Source organism: Pleurodeles waltl, chromosome 12 (genome assembly GCF_031143425.1).
Source record: "Pleurodeles waltl isolate 20211129_DDA chromosome 12, aPleWal1.hap1.20221129, whole genome shotgun sequence".
In the NCBI taxonomy this organism is placed as follows: Eukaryota; Metazoa; Chordata; class Amphibia; order Caudata; family Salamandridae; genus Pleurodeles; species Pleurodeles waltl.
The window spans coordinates 202,938,343-202,960,130 of record NC_090451.1 but is presented as its reverse complement, the minus strand read 5'-3'; the positions used below and the strand labels follow the sequence as shown (position 1 = coordinate 202,960,130).

At 43.3% G+C, this 21,788-nt stretch overlaps 1 protein-coding gene across 2 annotated transcripts in view; it reads left to right on the top strand.

Moving 5' to 3' along the window:
* The window catches only part of MVD (mevalonate diphosphate decarboxylase), a 107,560-nt gene that overhangs the window by 18,671 nt on the left and 67,101 nt on the right, over positions 1–21,788 (top strand). For both annotated transcript variants that reach the window (XM_069216479.1, XM_069216480.1), the window contains exon 4: positions 20,784–20,930. In XM_069216479.1, coding sequence (XP_069072580.1) covers positions 20,784–20,930 — 147 coding nt within the window. The remainder of the gene's footprint in view (positions 1–20,783; positions 20,931–21,788) is intronic.

Genomic DNA, 21,788 nt, shown 5'->3' with positions numbered 1-21,788 from the left:
AATAGTATGCATGGAATCATGCATTTGATTGCATTTTTAAAACAGTAACAAAACCTAACTGTGATGTTTAAATAAGTCTAGACAAATTTAAACATTGGCAGTTCAATAGAATAATTGTGAACAGTTTGGAAGGGACCCAGTTGATTTATTTATTTATTTCACCCCCCCCCCCCACCCCACTGGGGGGGCAGCATTAATAGGTTTGAAGACCTCTGCTGTAGAGGAGAAAAAAGACCAATGCCCTTATTGTTAATTGAGTTACACCACACCTGCAGTATTAAGCTAAATGGAACAGAAATGTGGCCTTCTGACTGAGTTCTCAACTATAGAACCTTGAACTAAGTAAGGTGGGTGTGGGTGTGGGTGGGTGGGTGTGTGTGTGGGTGTGTGTGTTTCAGTGTCATAGAGTGTGGTTCTCTCCTGGGGTTATGTGTGTCTCTCGTGGAAGATGGAAAAAATGTGTGACTTGTCTGTGTCACCTGTGTAGTTCAGTATTGTGAGGTGGATGTCTGGGTACATTGTATATGAGTGTAGTTTTGAAGACGGGTTGTGTTGGAGTTTTGAGTTATGGTGATGGTGATGTGTGGTTAAGATTTCCATTTTTGTTTTGTTTCTGCCTTGAATGGATTTTTACTTGTTGAAGATGGGGAAACCCATTGTCTAAAGAAGCTGGTCAGTTCCATTCCCCTGCTGTCATGTTACTGTAAACTGTAAACTTCGTACTTGTATAGCGCTCTTTTACCCTGAGGGCATCTTGGCGCTTTTACACATACCGCTGTGGAACCCTTCCTGGCTTTCCCTGTGGAGTGCCCACTCCTGGGTACCCCCAAGGTGAAGCCAGGCATCCCTAGCGCTGTTGGGGCCGTTGTGGAGATTAAGCAAGCTATTGCCCAGAGTTACAGAGTGGGACCCCATGATTAGATTGGCACCGACGCGAGAGTTATCAGGTCTGAGGAAATTGAGCCCAAGACCCGCCGAGGTGGGAATTGAACCCTGGACCCAGGCCACACCTCTGCATCAGGGTCTGCCGCTCTAACCATTGAGCCACAAACTTACTGAGTGTTAGAAATGGGATCTCTGGTTGGCAGTTGGTTTTCACCGTATCCAAGTAGGGACCCTCACTCTAGTCAGGATAAGGAAGATACCTAGCTCAGATAACCCCTGCTCACCCCCTTGGTAGCTTGGCACGAGCAGTTAGGCTTATTTCTGAAGCAATGTGTAAAGCGTGTGCACATAACACACATGAATACAGTGAAACCAATACAAAAGGACACCACACCAGTTTTAGAAAAATAGCCGATATTGATCTGTGTAAAACAAGACCAAAACAAAAAAAATCCAACATACAATAATAAAGATATGAATTTTGCAAGAATTAAGTTCAAAGTACAGTTCCTTGAAGTTGATGGCTCTCTCTGGGGCTATCACAGTGCAGTGAACAACAAATCCAACAGTTCAGGCCGGCCCCAGCATTGCGGGCCAGCTACGGTGTCGGGAAGACCCGCAAACATTACCTTGGAAATGGAGGGCGTCGGGATCCTCACAATAAGATCTGGCGTGCGATGGCTAGCGTCTGTTCCAGAGGTCGGTGCGGGGGTCGTCAGGCTCTTGAAGTCACACGCGTTGCAGATCGAACTCCAGGCTGATGACGAAGTCAGGAGCGCTAGTATAGATGGTGTTGGGGCTGCGGTTTGAATCGGGACAATGCGATGTGCCGTGCCCACAGGTCACGGTGCAGGCAGCAGCTCGGTGACAGCTTTGATATCCTTGAGACTTCCAACAGGAGGCAAGCTCTACTTCAAGCCCGAGGAGAAACTTCACCAGTAGGATACACAGCAAAGTCCAGTCTTTGTCCTCTTTACAGCAGAAGCAGCAACTGCAGGCCAACCCAGCAAAGCACACATAGCAAAGGGGCAGAACTCCTCCTCCTGCTCTTCAGCTCTTCTCCTTGGCAGAGGTTCCTCTTGATCCAGAAGTGTGGTGTTTTGGGTCCATTACTTATACCCCTTTCTGCCTTTGAAGTAGGCAAACTTCAAAGAAAAGTCTCTGTTGTTCACAAGATCCTGCCTTGCCCAGGTATGGCCCCAGTCACACAGGTTGGAGACTGCACTGTGTGAGGACAAACACAGCCCTTTCAGGTGCAAGTGTCAGCTCCTGTCTCCCCACTCTAGCTCAGGAGACTCATCAGGATATGCAGGCTACGACCTAGATCCCTTTGTGTCACTGTCTAGAGGGAATTCACAACAGCCCAACTATCAGCCTAACCCAGACGTGGAGTACACAAGCAGGCAGAGGCACAGAATGGTCTAAGCAAGAAAATGTCCGCTTTCTAAAAGTGGCATTTTTCAAACTGATAATCTAAAAAAACAACTTTACCAAAAGGTATATTTTGAAATTGTGAGTTCGCAGACCCCAAACTCTACATCTCTATCTTCCCCCACTGGGAAACTGCACTTAAAATATATTTAAAGGGAGTCCCCATGTTAACCTGTGAGAGATGGGCCTTGCAGTAGTGAAAACCAAATTTGGCAGTATCTCACTATCAGGACATGTAAAACACACCAGTACATGTCCTATCTTTAACATACACTGCACCCTGCCCATGGGGCTACCAAGGGCCTACCTTGGGGATACTTCACATATAGTGAAAGGGAAGGTTTGGGCCTGGGAAGTGGGTACACTTGCCAGGTCGACTTGGGAGTGCAAGAATATACACACAGACACTGCAGTGGCAGGTCTGAGACATGTTTACAAGGCTGCTCATGTGGGTGGCACAATCGGTGCTGCAGCCCACTAGTAGCATTTGATTTACTGGACCTGGGCACACATGGTGCACTTGACTAGGAACCTATTACTAAATTAAATATGCCAGTAATGGATAAACCAATCACCAGCACAATTTACATAGGGAGCACTTGCACTACAGCACTGATCAGCAGTGGTAAAGTGCGCAGAGACAATAAACCAGCAAAAACAGAGTCCAGCATACCATAAAAACAGGCGGTCATAAAGCAAAAAGACAGGGGAAACCAGCCAAAAGATGCCAGGTCTAACACTGAGCATCTGTGACTGCATGTCTTGTGTGCATAAATGTTGCATGGGGACATTGTGAGCGTGGACACATAGTGATAGATCCTCATGTCTGAGGAGGTCACAAGAGATGCACCTCTTTGTCCTTTGTGCAGCTGTAGCCGTTATCTATTTGTCGGCTCATTTCCTTGTATGACATGAGATGTAGAAAGCATCCTGTTGACCTGTCTCAGAGTTTCTGTGACTGCTATGTTTTTGTGCATCTGTGTGGGTATTTAAGATACATGGGTAAGCTGTATATGGGAGTGAGTGATACGGCAATGATTGTTTTCAAGGCAATCCCTGTTTTTTTGTGTTGTGTAGCAGGGTGCTAAGACTGTAATGGTGTTATTTAGAATTGTATATCTGTGTAAACACGAAACTATGCTTTTAAAAATCTTAAAAATGCAAAGATCTCCTGTGGCTACTGTACTAGACTAAAGACTTTGTGGTTGTGCAGTACATTGTGGGTTTTCAAGTTGTCTTTTAACATTAACAGCAGTGGCGCAGAAGAGGCTATGTAGTGTGCTTCTCCAACACAAATGATCATGTCTGGTAACTCCTTAACCCCTCAGCCTAGTACGAGCTTGTGTCACTTGCTCCTTTTGAACAGGACCTAAGCTATTGGCCCCAGAGGTCCTTCTTCGGGTACGTGAGGAAGTTATCCAAGCTGGATTCCAGTCTGTGAGACACATGGATTGGCTGCATAAGATGCTCCTGGTATGGTGAACCATCTGATTTATTGGTGCCTCCTGCAGGCCAGCTGCAGCCCTCCCAACATTGCTGGATAGGGAGGAATAGGAGTATAAGTTTTGTTTATTTTAGATGAATTTGTGATAATGTATTAGTTTAAGCTATGATTAGTTGAGAAAATGTATACCGTGCCATTTGTATTTATTCGTGATGTGTAGTATGAGCAACATGACCGCAGACAGGCCTAACATGTATTCAGGGTTGATCGTGTTAGCTACATTCACAGAAAGACACATTTAAAAAGATCAGTTGGTAGGAATGTAACTCACGAAGAGTAGGGCACACCTTAACTGCTTAGATAAGTATTCTGCCATTAGGGTGATATTACAAGTTTAAATGTTTGTTTTATAGCCCAAGGGGAGATATTTATTGACAATAAAGTTAGGCAGTACATCACCTGCAGGTGTGTTGAGGCTCAGGTTTTGCACATTATGAGTTCACTCTTGCATTACATGGCTGCACACTACATACAATGTTTTTGATGTAGCGGAGTTCAAGTGATTAGAGGGGACCATAAATAGCCGTGTCTCTCTTATTGCCTTAGTGTAAATTGGCAGCTCACACTGCTCCCTAGATGAGCAAGCCAAATGGACCAGCCTTTATTCAACACCTCACAATGCTCTTCAACTTCTCACATTGTCAAATTGTTCAGGTTGTGTGTTGGTAGGGGGCATTAAAACTGTTGTGGGGCAAAACTAATGTACTTGAGTAGGGCGAATAGAAAAGGCCAGTGGTGTAACAAAGACCCAGCAGCCCCTGCTGTGTGGGAAGGGACCCTCAGCACAGTAACCTGGCATGAGAGCTCCTGAGAGAGTCTGGAGGGGTCCCCTGCATGTACTTTGCAGGGGGCTCCCCCCATGTTTTGTTACACCAGTGGATAAGGAGTCACTTGATTTGGAAAATCTAAACTCATCTCCCAGCCCTTCCAATTATATATAGTACTCTGTTACTCAAAGTAGGTTCAACTTCCATACAAGTACCTTAAATATTACAATACTTATAAATGAAAACAGGTCAATGATCAGAAAACAGAAGATTGCTGATACTGTTTCAGGCACATTGTGCGCCTACTAAGTGTGTGCAGAGAATAATGTCTGGATTGCCCAGGCCAAACTGTGCCAAACGCAAGTTCCTAATATGGTGACTCACTGTGTTAGCTAACGTGAAGGAGCATTCTGTACTCAAAGCACCAAAATGAAAACAATGGGTAAACAATGACAACCTGTTCTTGTCCAGTAGGATCAGCACAGTGACTCCTTCCTGCATGTAACTACTATGTTAACTCAAAGGGACCAACAGGCAAAGGAGGGAACGAGTGATAGAATGGGCAGAGACAGCCCACTGGAAAACCCAGGAGACGACATCTGAGCAAGATTACAGGCAGCAACTCGTGAAATACTAAGAAATACACCATAATGGCTACCTGCAGGGGTTAATGGACCAAGAAAGAGAAGAACGGAAAGGAGAAGACTGATGTACAGACAGACCACTGTGCAAGTACCTGTGGGAAAGACGCACAAGTGAACTGGGCTTCGGCACAGGGTAGAAACCACAGGGACCAACCCAGAGTAGAATGATCCACTGGCAGCATAATAGAGCTGTCAGTGTGTCCCATGACAGGCACAGATGGTCTTGCTAAAGCTTCCGTCTTCCTCAGGTAGTACTAGATGGTTTGCTCAGTGGCTGCACAGCTGACACTTGTGGATTTTCAAGAAGCACCATGAGTGAAGTTTTAATTGGAATGTGGAATAAATTTAGGCCTGAGAGCTCTTCAGATATGCAGACATCAAGTGGTATTGTCAGTGATGTTCAGACCATCTGGATGCAGTGATTTTAAACAGGACATCCAGAAGTTTTCTCTGATGTCCAGTAGATCTTCCTTTAAGGCATGTTTCACAGGGAAAATCTTCAAATCTGATAGTAAATGGTCCACAAGGTTAAAATGATTGACTACAGGCTGGTCAAGTTTCTTGTTCATCATTGGTGACTTGTTGTTCCTAAAACGTGTACGGAGGTCATTCATTGTTTGGCCTACATATTGTTTTTTACAGCTTTGACGTTGGCACTAAATCCTTCAAGTAATGCATGTTGAGCAACATGTAAGATGCTGTCTTATTCCATAGGTCCTTCTTGTAACAGAGCTAGTTACTGATGATGTTTGTAAAAGGTATTCACATGTGATGCACCTTTTAGAATCACAGCAATGATCTCCTGCATTTGTTACAGCTTGCTTATGTTCAGCTCTCACATTAAGCGATTGTAAAGTGGGAGCTCTGCGGTAAGCAGTGACGGCAGACAAAGGTGGTTGTCATGAAAGAATATGATTATATTGAGGAGGGAATGAGACAGCTAATGGATACCAGCACTTACAAACCTTTAGAAACGGATCCCACAGAAGACTTGAACAGAGAAATTAAGAACATGGTTGCAAAGTACAGGAGCTTACACCTCCTTGATGAAACAGCAGATATACTTGTTCATCCCAAACCAAGACCTGAGAGATTTTATCTGCTTCCCAAAATTCACAAAATGAACAGTCCTGTCCTCCCCCATCATATCTGACAATGATACAGCCACTGAGAGACTATCTTTATTTGTCAACCTGCACCTCCAGCCCATTGTCCAAGAACTTCCATCATTTGTTAAGGACACCAGTCACTTCCTTCAGATTATTGAAAAATGTAACCAAACCTACACATTTGATGATGACACGTTTCTGGCTACATTTGATGTTGCATCATTATACACCAATATACCACATGATGATGGGCGTATGGCATTATATGAAGCTCTTAATAAAAGAACTGTGAAAAACCTATCAACAAATGTGCTTACCAACTTTGCAAGACTTATCCTTAAATCCAACAATTTTACCTTCAATGGTAAACACTATCTGCAGACACAAGGGACTTCCATGGACACCCGGATGGCTCCTTCCTTGCGTCCTTGCCATGCACAATTTTCTTATCAATAATTTTATTGCAAATTTTGCAGTGATAATATCAAAGATGCCATACCAGATCTCCTCCATCATTGATATAATAATATGTGGAGTAATTAGCTGTGCTTGGCGACGGTGCAAGTTATAATTATCCTAGGGCGCGAGCTATAGTTACTTAAAAAGAACTCTAACTATAACTGCTTGATTTCTAGGGTTTTGTACGAGTAAATTCAGAACTTATAACGTCTCTGTAACCTTTGTTTTGTTCAGTGAATATCTGTTATTTTAACGCAAAGCAATTTTAATTACTATATGTTATTCTAACCCCCACCGCACACTGCCTTCGGTTATGCATGGCAGGGGTTGGTCACAAGGCCTGGCCTGCAGCCAGGCCTTGTAGCAAAGTCCTTATAACCACCCAACCCCACGCCAAGCATGTCCCTTGGATGTGGGCAGCGCAGGACGGCCACAGGGCCTGTCTCCGTCAGTGGATCTGTGAGTGGGTGCGTGAGTGTTTGAGTGGGTCTGAAAGTGGGTGTGTGAATCTGAGTGGGTGTGAGGGGGTGCATGAGTGTCTGAGTGGGTGGGTGAGTGGACACATGAGTCTCTGAGTGAATGTATGAGTGAATTAATTGGTGTATGAATGAGACTGTGGTTTTTCTTTTAAATGTTTCCACATTCACGAACATTCGCAAATTTTTATGAATATTGTGCATGGTGACACAAAATTAATTTAAGCCCATAATGTGCACCTAAACCACAACTATATTACACCCCTGGGGTCAGGGTACCTTCACCCTGACCCCTTATGCCACATTCAGTTAGAATTTTCACCCCTGGGGACCATATCCCATGAAAATAAATGGCGGGCGCAACTTTATAGTCTGGTTGCAGTCAGCCAATTGCAGTGCTTCTTTTCGCACGCATAGTCATAAAAAATCCACGAATTTCGTGAGTTATTCGCGGCCAGAGATATACAAATTTATGTTCCTTTCGATATCTCAAAAACTACTGAACAGATTCACACCAAATAAAGGAAAGTGTAATCTGCATACAGACAGCTAGCTTTCTGGCAAATTTGGTGTAATTCTGTCTAGTGGTTCGGCCTTTAGTCGTGTCTAGAAAATCCTATGGAAATTAACATGGGAAATGCAACATTTTTTTAGCCCCCTTTTTACTCGGTCCCTGCTTGACGGATTACCCCATGCGCAACAAGAATTACTGCAACATTTTTTTTTTTTATTTAATTCCAATGGAAACATTGTCGTGTGTGTGTGTGTGTGTGTGTGTGTGTGTGTGTGTGTGTGTGTGTGTGTGTGTGTGTGTGTGTGTGTGTGTGTGTGTGTGTGTGTGTGTGTGTGTGTGTGTGTGTGTGTGTGTGTGTAGGTGTTTATTTATTTATATATATATATATATATATACATACATTCAGCATGCAGTGATAGATCCTGGAGTGGATTTAGCAATTCAGGCTTGACCTGGCGCAGAATGAGAACACTGGTATGTACAGTGTAGGGGGAGAGGCAGCCTGAGCAGGAAGATCATATACAAGGTATGTTACCAGGCTCTGGCTGGTATCTCCATGAGTGACAGTGAGCTGATTTACAAGTGCTGGATATTTTAAGCAGCAGCAGCAATACCACTGAAGATTGGGAGCAGCAGTTTAGAGCAGTGGAAAACCGGAAGCAAGAGCAGTGGAGACGGACACGCACCTGAAAAGGCAGAGAGGCATTGCAGGGTGAATGCTCTTTTGAATCATGCTATTTAAGAGCAGAAACAGCCTTGGCTGCACCTGGAGAGACACAACTGCATACCAGTCGTGTTACATCGGAAAGGGAAAAAACGTAATCGAACATCGTAGCACTGTGGTTCTTAACCTTTTGACTTCTCTGGACCTCCACTTAATCATTACTGGAACCAAGGGAGCCCCACTGCATCATTATTGGAATCTGGGGACCACCACTTAGTCATTACTGGAAACCCAGGATCCCCCCGACCATTTTCAATTATTTGAACTTCAGAACTATACAAAAATACAGAAACAAGCAGTCATCAAACAAATACACAAATGATTAAATATTTTATTTAATTCACAATTTTTAATGGTGGAGGTGTCTTAATTCGATTGAAGCCACTCATCATCCATACTGTATTCTGTGTTTTATTAATATTTAATTTTCTAAGCAGTCGCAGACCCAGAGTGCTCAAACGGTCTCCGGACCATAGTTTAAGAACTACTGTTGAAGTACATATAATGTGTGTTTTTTTTTTTTTTTGTTTTGTTTTTTTAAGTGTTCCAAATTTTCACAGACACAATCAAATACATTGTGGAACTCTAGTTTGTGAAATCCAGTACATAATCTCCACGTTTCTGAAAGTTGTTCAGTAACCTGCAGGTGTAAGAGGACAGTTTAGGTCAGGTCAAATCCTAACTGGTCTGTAAATAAAACCAAGAGTCAAGCTTGTGACACTCTCCAGTGACGTCAAAGAATTCTGCTAAGTTGAGATCCAAATACTGAAGCGTCATCATACTTCAAGTAACTGTGCCTACTCTGTCTCGGACACCGCAGCCAGTGGTTTGCATCCTACTTGTAAAGCCAACTTAGTCTCCTGGTCCTCTCTTGCATTCCTGCCCACTGTTCTACCATTGGTGGTCCTCCAAGTTCCGATGCTGTGCCATTTCCTTCTACAGAACAGCGCTTTTTAAAAATCTCATCCTTTGGTTTCCATATAACCAACATGCTGACAAAATACAAATCTTCTCCTTCCTCGTGATCTTCCCTTTCCTTACTCCGAGACACATCGCTCACAGCCATTCATCCCTGGATGGCGGAGAACTTCCTGATCATGTTAAGCCTGTTTAGATATGTTAAATGAACCAGGTCACCATATGGGAACTGAATTGCATTGCAAGACTCCCTGAACCAAGCAACTACTTCTACTTTGACAGCCTAGATGTGTGTTGCAAATCAACCTCAGGACGGCCAGAACGAGTGCAGCTGTACACAACTGACATGACCACAAACACCACATCATTGGCAGATGTGTGCTAGACAAATGACTGCTACACAACTTTTGCTATAGTATGCCCAAAGTTTCTGTTTGACAAGGTCATTTTAGTGAAATAAACAAGTGTTATAGTGTTGCAGATCTGCATTGTTTGGAAGGACACTCTGTTGTATCACGCCGCCTGCGCATCACTTGATGCCAACATCTTCAAACGCTATTTCTCATCAGATCTGCACTGTTTTGGTACAACGTGCTGTTCCAGCATGCCTCCTGTGCATCACTGGATTTAGAGAAGTATTTACTAAAGGACCTTGCTGAGTTGATATCGACAGTATAACTCCGTACATTGACTAGCAAGTGGTGCACTATATGTAATGCAGCAATTCTGTGGAAATGAGTGCTTTGTGGCAGTTTAATCACAATACATTGTTGGCTGCTGCTGAAAACGTGCTTATGTTACCAAAGTGCTTCGAATAGGTCTTTCTGTAATCAATAGCAAGCAGCTCAGTTTTGTTTCTCTGATAAGGTTAACTTGCACTCCCAGCACCCACTCACCACCCCCAGCACAGAGATTTTGTTTCCCTATGTCTAAGGACAGGCAGACACTCAAAGGAGAATTAGATGTCTATATTCAATTTATTGTATATTCCACAGAAGATACAATTGAATATAAGTTGATTTAAAAAAAAAAAAAAAAAAAACTTGAACAGTCAATGACATACATGAGTCACAAAGTCATTGCTTTAAACCATGTAGCCGCGTGTCTTTAATATTTGAAGTGCGTAACGTGGGTATGCTGTAATTTAGGACTGGGCAGACAAACGCATCACATCCCCCAATGGGAAATAAGAGGTTACTGTTGCTGTTTACAGGAGCTAATACGTTTGGCAGTTAATTATCAGAAACCTGGCCACTCCCAGTCTTAAAATTATATACATATCTAAATTAGCTCCAAGATCAAATTGAATTCTTTTAGTGAGATGATTACATAAAAGCACCACCTTTTTATGCTAATGCAATAATTATAATCTTCATCATGACTTTGTACTCTTAACAAATTTCTTTAGCCATAGTTTAAAGTAGTGTTCTTCAGTGAGTATGCTAAGCATAGCCGTAGCAAAATCTATAGAATTGAGGTTTAGTGGCAAGCAATTGAAAACATTTGTTTAGGTAAGTCAAACATTGACTGAAGCTTCTGTAAAGTTCATTACTTTTTAGGTAATATATTTCATTCAATTAAGATAACTGGTCTACAAATAGTGCCACATCCGCATAATTTGCCTATAGCCAAGTAATGTTTTCTTCAAGTGCTTTCAACTTGTGATATGATTTGATAGTGTTCCTTATCTAAACCCTGATTGATCAAAAGGAGTGAAGGTATAGGTCAATTGGTTTGTGGTAAATCTTTACTGCCATTCTCATAAAGGAGTAATCTTAATGAGCCGTTCCGTGAGGAGAAAAAATAAATGTTTTCGACAAACTGTTGGAAGAGTGGGAAAAAGGTTTTAGCCCATGCTACAGGAAAATAATGAAAGACTATTAGTGGTACCGCATCAAGGCCTTCGACCTAAGAAGACCTGAAAGTCAACATGAGTCTGCAATCATATTTACTTTCAACAACTGAGAGACCAGACAATAGTCATGCATGATGTTATAGGATTGTATTGCTATTATCATTGTGTTTTTTCATAAATCATAAAAATAAGTATGTCAACTCTGTTAACCTATTGTCATGGGAAATTTTGGTGCTACAGTCTGCAACATGTTAAGAAGCCACACAAGACCAGAAAGATTGCACGCTTCCACAACTTTGGTGCTCATGTTTGTGGTACCATGGTTGCGAAAAAAGCATCTCCTGAAGTACCTGAAGTTAAGTGTTGGTTGTTGACCTTTTGAGGCTTCCCATGGTTAATATAATATAATCTCCATTTAGATTCATAATTAGCATATACAAAATTAACACTATGAGATGCTGTATTAAGTGGAAACTGGTACCCTGTCAAAATATTATGCATGTCAGTGTATTGAGTTGAAAGACCTTTCAAAAATGGTTTCAATGTATTTTCTGAATGCTGATTCTACTTGAGTATAATTTTTCTATAGCTTTTAACCCGCCATTCAATTGTTTAAGCTTGATGGGTGGTGGAATGGACACATGGAAGGTTAGAACAAATCGCTCACAATCACTACTTCTGATCTCACCTTGTAAATAAGTCACCCTATTTCTGACTCTGAAGTCACCATATCAGTAAGTCCGTATTGGGGAAAAAAAACAGTAGCAGATTTTATCAGTTTGCAGCATTCTGTAGGAACTCGGAGTACATCACCCACTACAAGACCATTTATAATTTCCAGATTCTATTTTATTGCCTAGTCAATTAAGCACCTTTCCACCTCTCCAAATCATTGTTGTATATTAATTGCGTACCAATTCCTCTCTGAACTTAGTTACTCACAATTGCAGTATTTTTGTCTCAATGAATATAATTAATCTGTCAAAGCAAGATTGTATTGTTTCTTGCAATAGTATGATGATAGCAGCAAAACAATAGGGAAGCTGGACCTTTTCAACAAATCTATATAACCCAGCAATTTTCAGAGTTAGTAATTTTCTCTCTGTTGGGCATTATACCTCTGCATGTGAGAGCTATTAATTTGGTGTAAAGAAACCCATTGAAAAACATCAGGATTGAGCTTAGTGCTGCACACCAGCCTTGTGCCACAGCTGTCACTTGGTCACCAGCAGATGGCATCCGCTGTAATGGCTTCAGGAAACGTGTGGATAGTGAGTGAGTGGTGCTACATCTGCGATTTACGGTAGTAAAGTATTCATCCATGCCATAGCATTGAAAATCACCTGAAAAAGACTAAAGCCCTCATTATGAACACTGCGGTCGAAACCGCTGTGTTCATGCTGGCGGTCTTACTACTGACCGCCAGCGCCTCCAGAACCCTGCCGGCCGTATAAAGAACATTCCTGTGGGCCTGCAGGTGGAAACATTGTTTACGCCCGCCGACCCACAGGAATGCCTGGCCGTGATATTGACGGTGCCGCCAATGCCTCTGTGCAGTGGGTGAAGCTGCACCCGTCGCGCAGATCTCTGCCCGTAAATCGGGCAGTGACCTGCGCGATGGTGCACTGCACAGGGGCCGCTGCACTGCCCATGCCAAGTGCATGGGCAGTGCAGGGGCCCCCAGGGGTGCCCCAGTGCACCCCTTCCACCAGCCCGGAAACCCGCCAGGGAAAGGCTGGTGCCTGAGGGATTATTATCCGAGGGGTAGCACCGCTGCCCTGTCGGATGATGATGCCGACCGCCGCCAGGCTGCCTGACGGAGGCAGCCTGGCGGTGAGTGAGGGCCACATATGGCGGCCCTCCATTAGTTCATTATGTGGCGGTGTGGCCCGCCATACCGGCTGGCGGAATTTTCCGCCACCTCCGGCATGGCGGGCCATACCGCCATGTAATTGTACAAACCTCGGTTTAGATGAATGTACCTTGATCACGATGTAAGTCTCACAAGAAAAAGTCAGTTTTCATTAATTCTCCAAGTCTGTGGACATGGCTGTCTTCGTGCGGTCACCTTTTCAAATAACAGCTGTTGGTTACTTGAAACCGTTGACGGAATCAGTCTCCACAGTTGTTCAAAGTCATAGTTGACCATCACTGCTATATTCTGTTTTCAGTCCTGCAGAACCCTTTTTGATAAATGTTAGCTCATATGTCTGCACTTATGTTTCAAAAGATTATGCAAGAGGATGGAGTTCCATTCTAACAATACATCTGAAAAAATGAATAAAGTCAGTTTGCTTGGGCGAGTTAGGCACATTTTTTCCATCGTTTTTGGTAATTCTTTGCATCGTTTTAAAATCTCTTTGGTGGTTTTATTATGTAAGACTATATATAAGCCCTGTTTGTGGTAGTGGTGTGTGTCATCTTGATTTTACTCGCCCCCCCTCCCCCTCTTTTTTCTTGGCCATGTTGGTTGACAACTGAGTTGTGGCATTACCTGATCCATTCTGTATACCCAATGTTTTGTTTTCAAAGCTGTCAGATGGATTGCCTCTTTCCTCACTAGAACAACATAAAAAGTCAGCCTCCCCCTTCACCTCCGAACCCAAGGAAATCATCTGTGGAGTACCCCCAAGGATCATCGCACAGCCCCGCCCTCTTCAACACTTATATGACACCTCTGGCCAGCATCGTCAAAACCCACGGACTCCACATCATATCCTATAGCGACAACACACAACTCATCCTCTCCATCTCCAAGACCAACAGCCACAACTGCAAGACGGATGTTGCCAACTGGATGAAGGACAACTGACTGAGTGAAGCAGTCATCTCGAGCTGACTGGACTATGACAATGCTCTCTTCACAGGGATTGCTGCTCACCTCCTCCGATGAATACAGACCCTACAGAACGCTGCACCCAGACTCATCCTGGATCTCCCTAGATGAACCCACATCGCCCTAAAACTCTGGGAACTCCACCAGCTCCCTTTACAGAAAAGATGCCAGTTCAAGCTTCTGATCCACACATACATGGCCTTACACAATTGTGGACCCTCCTACTTGAACCACTGCCTGAACTTCCATCAGCCTACCAGTCACCTCTGCTCTTCTTTCTCTAACCCTCACCCCCAGCATCTGAAGTAGCAGATGCAGAGGTTGCTCCTTCTCCCACCTATCAGAAAAGACATGGAACAAGCTACCCCTTTCGTCTCCGGACCTCCCCATCTATTTCGGAGTTCTGAAAGTCCCTGAAGACCTGGCTATTTGGTTAATCAACTTGAGCCTGCCAGTGCCTAGATACTCTCAAAAGTGACCAGGAGTGCTCTACAAAACTACTGATTGCTTCATAGATTGATTGACTGATTGAAAGAGAGTTTTTCCCACTGAGTGGCTTGGATATCACACTTTTGTGTACATGACTGAGTGTTCAATCTTTAAGAACTGTGGCTAAGAGTTTTGATGAATGATTGTTTTTGGAGGTAGGCTTCTTAGGTAAGAGCTTCACAGTAAAGGATAACTCATTTTGAAATTAGAGTGCAGAAGTATCTGGTTGGGGTTTATTTCGTAAAGGAGATGTTAACATTTTATCAGCCTTTTGGGGCAATACTTAATTCATAGAACCAAGGAAATACTTGTATTTGGTCTGTTCTATTTTTTGGGGTCCACAGAGACTTCAAGATGATCAACAGTGTTGGTAGGTAGAAAATTAAACTCGAACATCCTTTTGGTATAGTCCCAGGGCTAGGGGGAACCTGTTGGTTCCTTCAGACCAGCCTTCTTATTTTCCATGTTGATGCCACAACAAGACCAGAGTTAGGACTTGATGTTTGTCCCACCAAATGAGTGCTATTAAAATAATCCAGGACTTTAGGCTTTTTAATTTTTGGAATAGCTTGACCATCTTGGACCGGGGACATACCTGGAATTATATGGTTGGGTGAAACTGGTATTGCCCCTTTAATATTGATGGGGCTCAGAGACTGTCACTATATTTCTCAGGGTCCTACTCCTTGAGAGTGACAGATCCATCATTTAACTGTCAGTATATTAGTTGTGCACATAATAATTTGATAACAGTTACATGAAACAGTTTTGATCCCTAACCAAAATAAAGGGTGTGAAGTTTCTGGCCCCTGCATGCAGGCCCTGGCCTGTCAGTTTCTTTTTTACTTCATTGGTAATGCTTAGGGACAGCTAGGAAGGTGAGCTGCCAGGCTGGAGGGGATGGAAGCCTCCCGCTCCCCCCAAGCACCACCTGTGAGACCTTCACCTGATAGTACATAGCAGAGGCAAAGGTTCAGCCGCGCAACCCCAAGTGCTGTATTAAAAAAAACGGACAAGGGATGGGTTGAAACTGTTTAAATAAATGTTAAGAATAAAACAGCACCTCCACTGGAGTTTGTGGTGAACAGGACACAGCAACATGGAGAAGGTTAGAAACTCTGCAGCAAGAGCTATGTGCAAATAACATATTTAAGGCTGCAGTAAAAATTATTCGAAATTAAACAGAACTCCTGCCTGAGTTGTATTACATAAAAGGAAGAAACGCGTGGAAGGAATACTCCAACAGTGAATTGGACGCTGTTCCAGAACCACTTTCAATAAGTGCTTCAATAAGGGCTTCATATTATACCACTGTCACTCAAACCCAAAGATTCTACTGCACTCCCCATAGCACCACTCGCCGCCAGCTACTCAGCTGCAAAACACTTTGGGTTCAACACCAACTCCACTCTGCTCTTCACTCAACATAATATCATTCAGCTCTCACAGTCTTGCCACTGCCTACCCCTGACCAACCTTCACCTCAGCTGTTGTTTTTCGTTTTATCGACAGTATAGGGTGAGAAAGGTTGAGCAGAAATGGGGCTGAAGCGGTGAGGGATGACTGGCCCAATTACAGGCCGAATGCCAAAGCACCCGAGCTTCAAAAAGTGCCTGAGACCAGGGGGTCAAGCCATTCTCCAAGTTCCAGAAAGAGAGAGGGAAGACCAAGAATTCAGCACAAGCACAGAACACAGGGCCCAGGGGTGTGGAATTTATTAAAATATCTACTTGTCCAGGGGACAGGTTGCTTCTCAAATCTACTTGTCCTGTAAAAAGATCTACTTGTCCCTTTGGTGCCATGTAGTGTGGCGACAAATTATGGCAGCAATCTCATTATGTAAGAGCTCTGATAATAGCCTCTCTGATTATGCCAGGGCTACTACCATAGTAGGGCTTGAATACTTGCGTTTCAATCCCTACTGTAGCAATTTCCTTATTTTGCCACCTTTCTGCAGATCTGCATACTGGGGCTGGAGGAAGCAGTAAGCAATAGTTCCAGGGCTGGAATGCCTTTGAGTCTGCAAACCTACTAACCTGCATGTTTTAAAGATTTTCACCAGCTTCTCTCTAATATTTTCCCATAATAAGAAAGGTTGGACATTTACTCCTGACAATGGCAGAATTAGAACTTCTTCCAGGGTTGGGAAGAAAGTGGCTGGAGGGAAGATGAACTTGCAAATGCTCAATAGATTTTCACATGAGCAAATCTACACATGCGTATTTACCCATGCTAAAATACAGTTCACCAATATTTGATAGGGGTACGACATATACCATGGGTGCACTTTTGTGACTTTAAGAATTTGGGGCCACATGTAGGTAGGTTCAGATTTGCGACCCACAAATTGCGAGTCAGAGCGACTCGCAATTTGAGATTTGCAAATCCGAATGTAGGATGGTGTCCCTGACACCATCTGTGATTCGCAAGGGCTTCGCAAATGCCCCCCTAATGAATAATCATGAGGTTGGGTCGCATTTTTCGACCCCCTTGTGAATGGCGGCCCTCAAAGGGATAGTGGCCTGCTGGAGACAGCAGACCACCATGTCTGTGACTGCTTTTCAATAAAGCAGTTTTTTGTTGTTGTTTTTTTTGTAATGCAGCCCGTTTTCCTTAAAGGAAAACGAGATGCATTACGAAAACGAAAAATGAAACGTTTTCGTTTCATTTGCCTACTCCGAAAAAATGTTTACAGTGACATTCACAATGGGGAAGGGGTCCCATTGGGACTCCTTCCCTTTTGCGAAAGTGTTAGCACCCATTTGAAATGGGTGCAAACTGCGATTGGTTTGCGCCCGCGTTCGCGGTCACAAAACAATCCTACATTGCACTGCGAGTCGCAATTAGGAAGGGAACACCCCTTCCAAATTGCGAGTCGCAAGCCCGTTTTGCGATTCGGTAACCAGGTTACCGAACCACAAAACTGGGTTTGTGCATCGCAATGTGCTTTTTGCACATCGCAAACAGCGAGAGTCGCTGTTTGCGACATGCAAAAAGCTACCTACATGTGGGTCTTGGTCCCTAATTAGGTCTGGTGTTAACTAAGACATTTTGTTTTTATTAAACTTCTATTTCTCTCTCTTTCGGCTGGCTTTACTATGAGTGATCGCATTCTGCTCTTCCACAAGGAGCATATTGGCACACAAAGTAGTTTTGTTCAGTGTCAGGAACTACAGTGGCAATCAGCGACGTAACGAAACTGGAGGGTGCCCCTTTGCAAAGAACATGGAGGAGCCCCCTCTCCAGACTCACTCAGGGCAGGTGCTGTGCTGAAGGGGCCCCCTGGAGGGCGGCTGCGGGCCGTTGTTATGCCACTGGTGGCAAATTGTGCTTTCAGATTTCAAAAACTTTTTTTTTTTTTGCCAGTGTTTGTTACAATGTTGAGGGCCTGGTCGCTCCCACAACAATAAAGTGTTACAAAAGCCATGTCAAAACAAGACACGCATTGATGAAACTAAAAGACTTATAAAAATATGTGAGATCAGTTGGCTTTGTCAGTGTTTGTTTATTTTCATGCTTCCCATAATCGTGTTGAAAATGGTTACACTGATTTTCCATTAGAAATATTTTTGGGAAATACTAGCATGCATCAACACATTTTACTAAATGACATTTCATTTGCATATAATCAGAGAGCATTCTGGGAGCATTATACTTAGCCTCATAGCCTAAACTTTTCAAACATGTGTATACACGTTTTATTTTTTTTTAGTACTGGAACCAACGTCAGTAGTGAAGTGTGACCTTAAAACATTTACTTACAGCACTCACCCTAATAATGAAGGTTTTCAAATAATGAACCATAAATACAAGTTCGAACAGCATTATCTTTTGGTAACACATTACCTCAACTGCAGAGAGTTCCACTCTCTGTAAACAGGCAGCCAAAGGGTTTGTGCTGCAGAGGGTTGGGCCTACTTGTCCCAAGGACAAAGTACACATAAAAACTTGTTGCCCTTGACCCCAAACAAGATGTCCCGGGCGTCGGGCGATAGGAATTCCACATCCCTGGGGCCAATGGCACTGGTCAATGAATGAGGGATTTGAGGGATCGGGGGAAATATGCAATGAGGGTATGAGCGCAGTAGCTGCTTCCGTGGTTCATTACACTTAGAATGAGATATTCTTTCAGGGGCCTGAAGTACCCATTTTTATAGCTGTCAACTTGCTCCTTCCAATGACCATGACTTTCAAAGAGCCCGGTTTTTTCACCTAACTACAGGTACCTAAGTTGGACTCTTTGGAGCATCTTCAGAATGTCAAATGTGAAAGAACATGCCCCAAGAAGTATTCTTATTGCTGAGGGCATCTTCCAACTGCTTTACATTTAATCACTTTAAGTATGAAAAGGTACGACTGGTGGAAAGTCGCATCACAACACAAGGCCAGTTGATAGCTAGGTGTTATGCAATTGCAAAGGAACTCTGTTGCATTGGTGTATTAAGGACAGGGATAATGGATAAACTTGTGTTTGTACCAGTAGCAGCCACTGACAAGTAGTTACCAGGGAGCCAAGCTTTTTAGTTGCTACCATCTCATTTCAAGAAGGGAGTGAGAAGTATTCCCTAAGTTTCAAAGTGTGTATAAGAGAAGCTTGAGGACTCTTTTTCCAGTTCCCTTTGGTTCTTTCAGACTTGCAAACCAAACACATCGGCCCCATGTCTTCTCTCCATCCCAGTTCTCTTAAGATAAGATCTCTTCATGTTACTGTAAATGGACAAGGGACACCAGAAGATCACTTAGCCAATTTGTTGGACTTCCAAGTACCTGTTATCCGTGTTTTATCTCGTCCTCCACCTCTCAACAGGATGCATTTCAGAAAGCCTTCTCTTTGGCATCTTCAGTTGCTTTCCAGAAACAGATAATTATTTATGTAAACTGCAGGGCACTCACCTTTTGGAAACCACCGAGACAATGCTTGATGGGCATGGTGAACACACAGTGTTACTGAAAACTTCATATGATTCATGTTGGCTGTCTCTGCCGCCATTGGTCATTTATTCTTATGTCTTGCCCAGGCACAGCTATTTGTGTCTGGCCAGCCCCACGTTTTCCCAAAAAATTCTAATAAAACTACATACAGATATGCATGCAAGCTGTGTGTGTTTTTTTTTTTTTTTTTTTTTTTTCTGTCATCCCTCTTCATCCTTTGGCCTGTGCAACTGTCATTCACATTTTACCTCCGCCCACCTCAGCAAACAACATGGGGCAGTGAGTAAGCACACTTCATTCACTGACACTCGTCCACCATGAGTGTTGGCATTTTTCCAGATCAAACTTTCGCAGCAAGAAAAAATGAGTGATCTTTAGTACAGTGGCAGCTGGGAAACGCCTTTATTTCTAGATGTAAAAAATATTTTTGCCAGATTCTTTCAGCATAATGCCTATGTGTGCAAGTAAATAACACATACTTAAGTATTGCACACTTGCCAGACATATTAACTTTGCCAACGTTTTTCTTTCCTATTAGTCACCCCTCATCTTGTTATTGGATGTAAGAATATGTGGCTCACCTTTTAAGTGATGTACTCCTCGTCTTAATTTACTATGCCTTTCCCCGCATCCTGTTTGAGATAACCCTGCTGGTCTTCGATTCTTAAGGAAGTGGAAATTGCAGCATGCAGATGTGTGGATACACAGAGGGAGGACTAGTTTTGCACCTTTGGCGAAACCAGGGTAGATTTAGCACAGTTACCAGTACAGCCCCGAGGCTGCAGTGTTCCCATACATAGTGAAAAGAACACTTTGGGTGGGGAGGGGTACAGACGTTACTACCGTGAGTAACTTCCTATTGACTTCTTTCACATGATTGGGAAGATCTTTTTTATTTCATGGGAATGTTAAAAATAGGCCAAAAAGGTTTACAAATCGCCCTCTGCATGTTTCGCAATAGCCTCCTTTTGACTTAGAGACGTGCAGCCAGTTTCCATATGAATAAAGGGCACAGGAAGGAACTGTAATATCTTCTCTGCACAGCATTTCAGATTAGGGCATTGAGGAGTGTGTGTAGCGCGTCAGTCCCACCCCCTGATAGACTGTGTAGCGCAACATTTGTGTTACCACAGATTATGTGTTTTCCACAGGTTAACATTGTTTGTAGGCAACATAGTAGCCATTTCGCAGTGTTATCAAATGTGCTACCTTTTTGCTTTTAATATGCTTATTTCTGCAGTCCGCCGCCTTGCGAGGAAGAGACGGGGAGGTGAAGAGGATGAAACTACACCATGGTCCATGTCTCAGAAAGTTCACATTGCTTCCGTCAACAACTTTCCAACAGCTGCCGGGCTGGCGTCATCTGCAGCTGGGTATGCCTGCCTTGGTGAGTCGCAGCACTACACTTTGGTGCTCCATACAGGGAATGGCTTGCCTTCGTGACAAGCTGGGAGGAAAGTTGGATAATCGGGTACTTTGCTTATCAAATCCTGGATTGGAGTGTAGCTGCCTTTTGCCAGTTAAGGTCCTGCCCATACCTGTAGGTATAAACTTACTCAAATATTGTACTTGGTGTGTAGGATGTACATGAAACTACGCATATTTATCCTTCTCTGCCATGGTACTCTTTCTTCCACAGTGCAACACTGTTTATAATCCCAGACCCTAACTGTAGCCTCCCTCCCCCTACCTTGGGTTCTCCCATTCAGTTCTTCTGGCCTCTTGAAGCAATTAGGTTTTATCTTAGGCAAATTTATATGGAGGAAACATAATGCCAACATGTTGCCTTTCTCAAAGTGCAGTAGGATTAAGGCACTGTCAACCTTGAGACAGACCATGACCATCATAAAATGTAGAGACTAGTGACATCTGATGCGCAGGGCTGCTCTGCATCAAGGATGTTAGTAGCGTAGCGAGTGAAGAGCACGTGTTATCCATTTTATAGAGAATGATGGCACTAAAGGCCACCCAGTCCCTTCTAGTCAACCTGTTTTGTTACTTTAGTCGGGGAATCCCGGCTACTTAATTTCCACATTATCAATGTCAGTACCCTAATGCTAACCATTCAAGATAGTCCTTTTCTTTTCAGTCAAACAACAACTGTGCTGTTTTAACACCTAAGTTTTGGTACTTAAAAGAAGAACAAGTAATGCTCTCTAGTCCTGCTTAGTTCTCAGCTGGGGTCCTGTGTCGTGACGGAAATCCAGCAAACATTACAAAATTATACTACGTTGCGCAGTGTCCT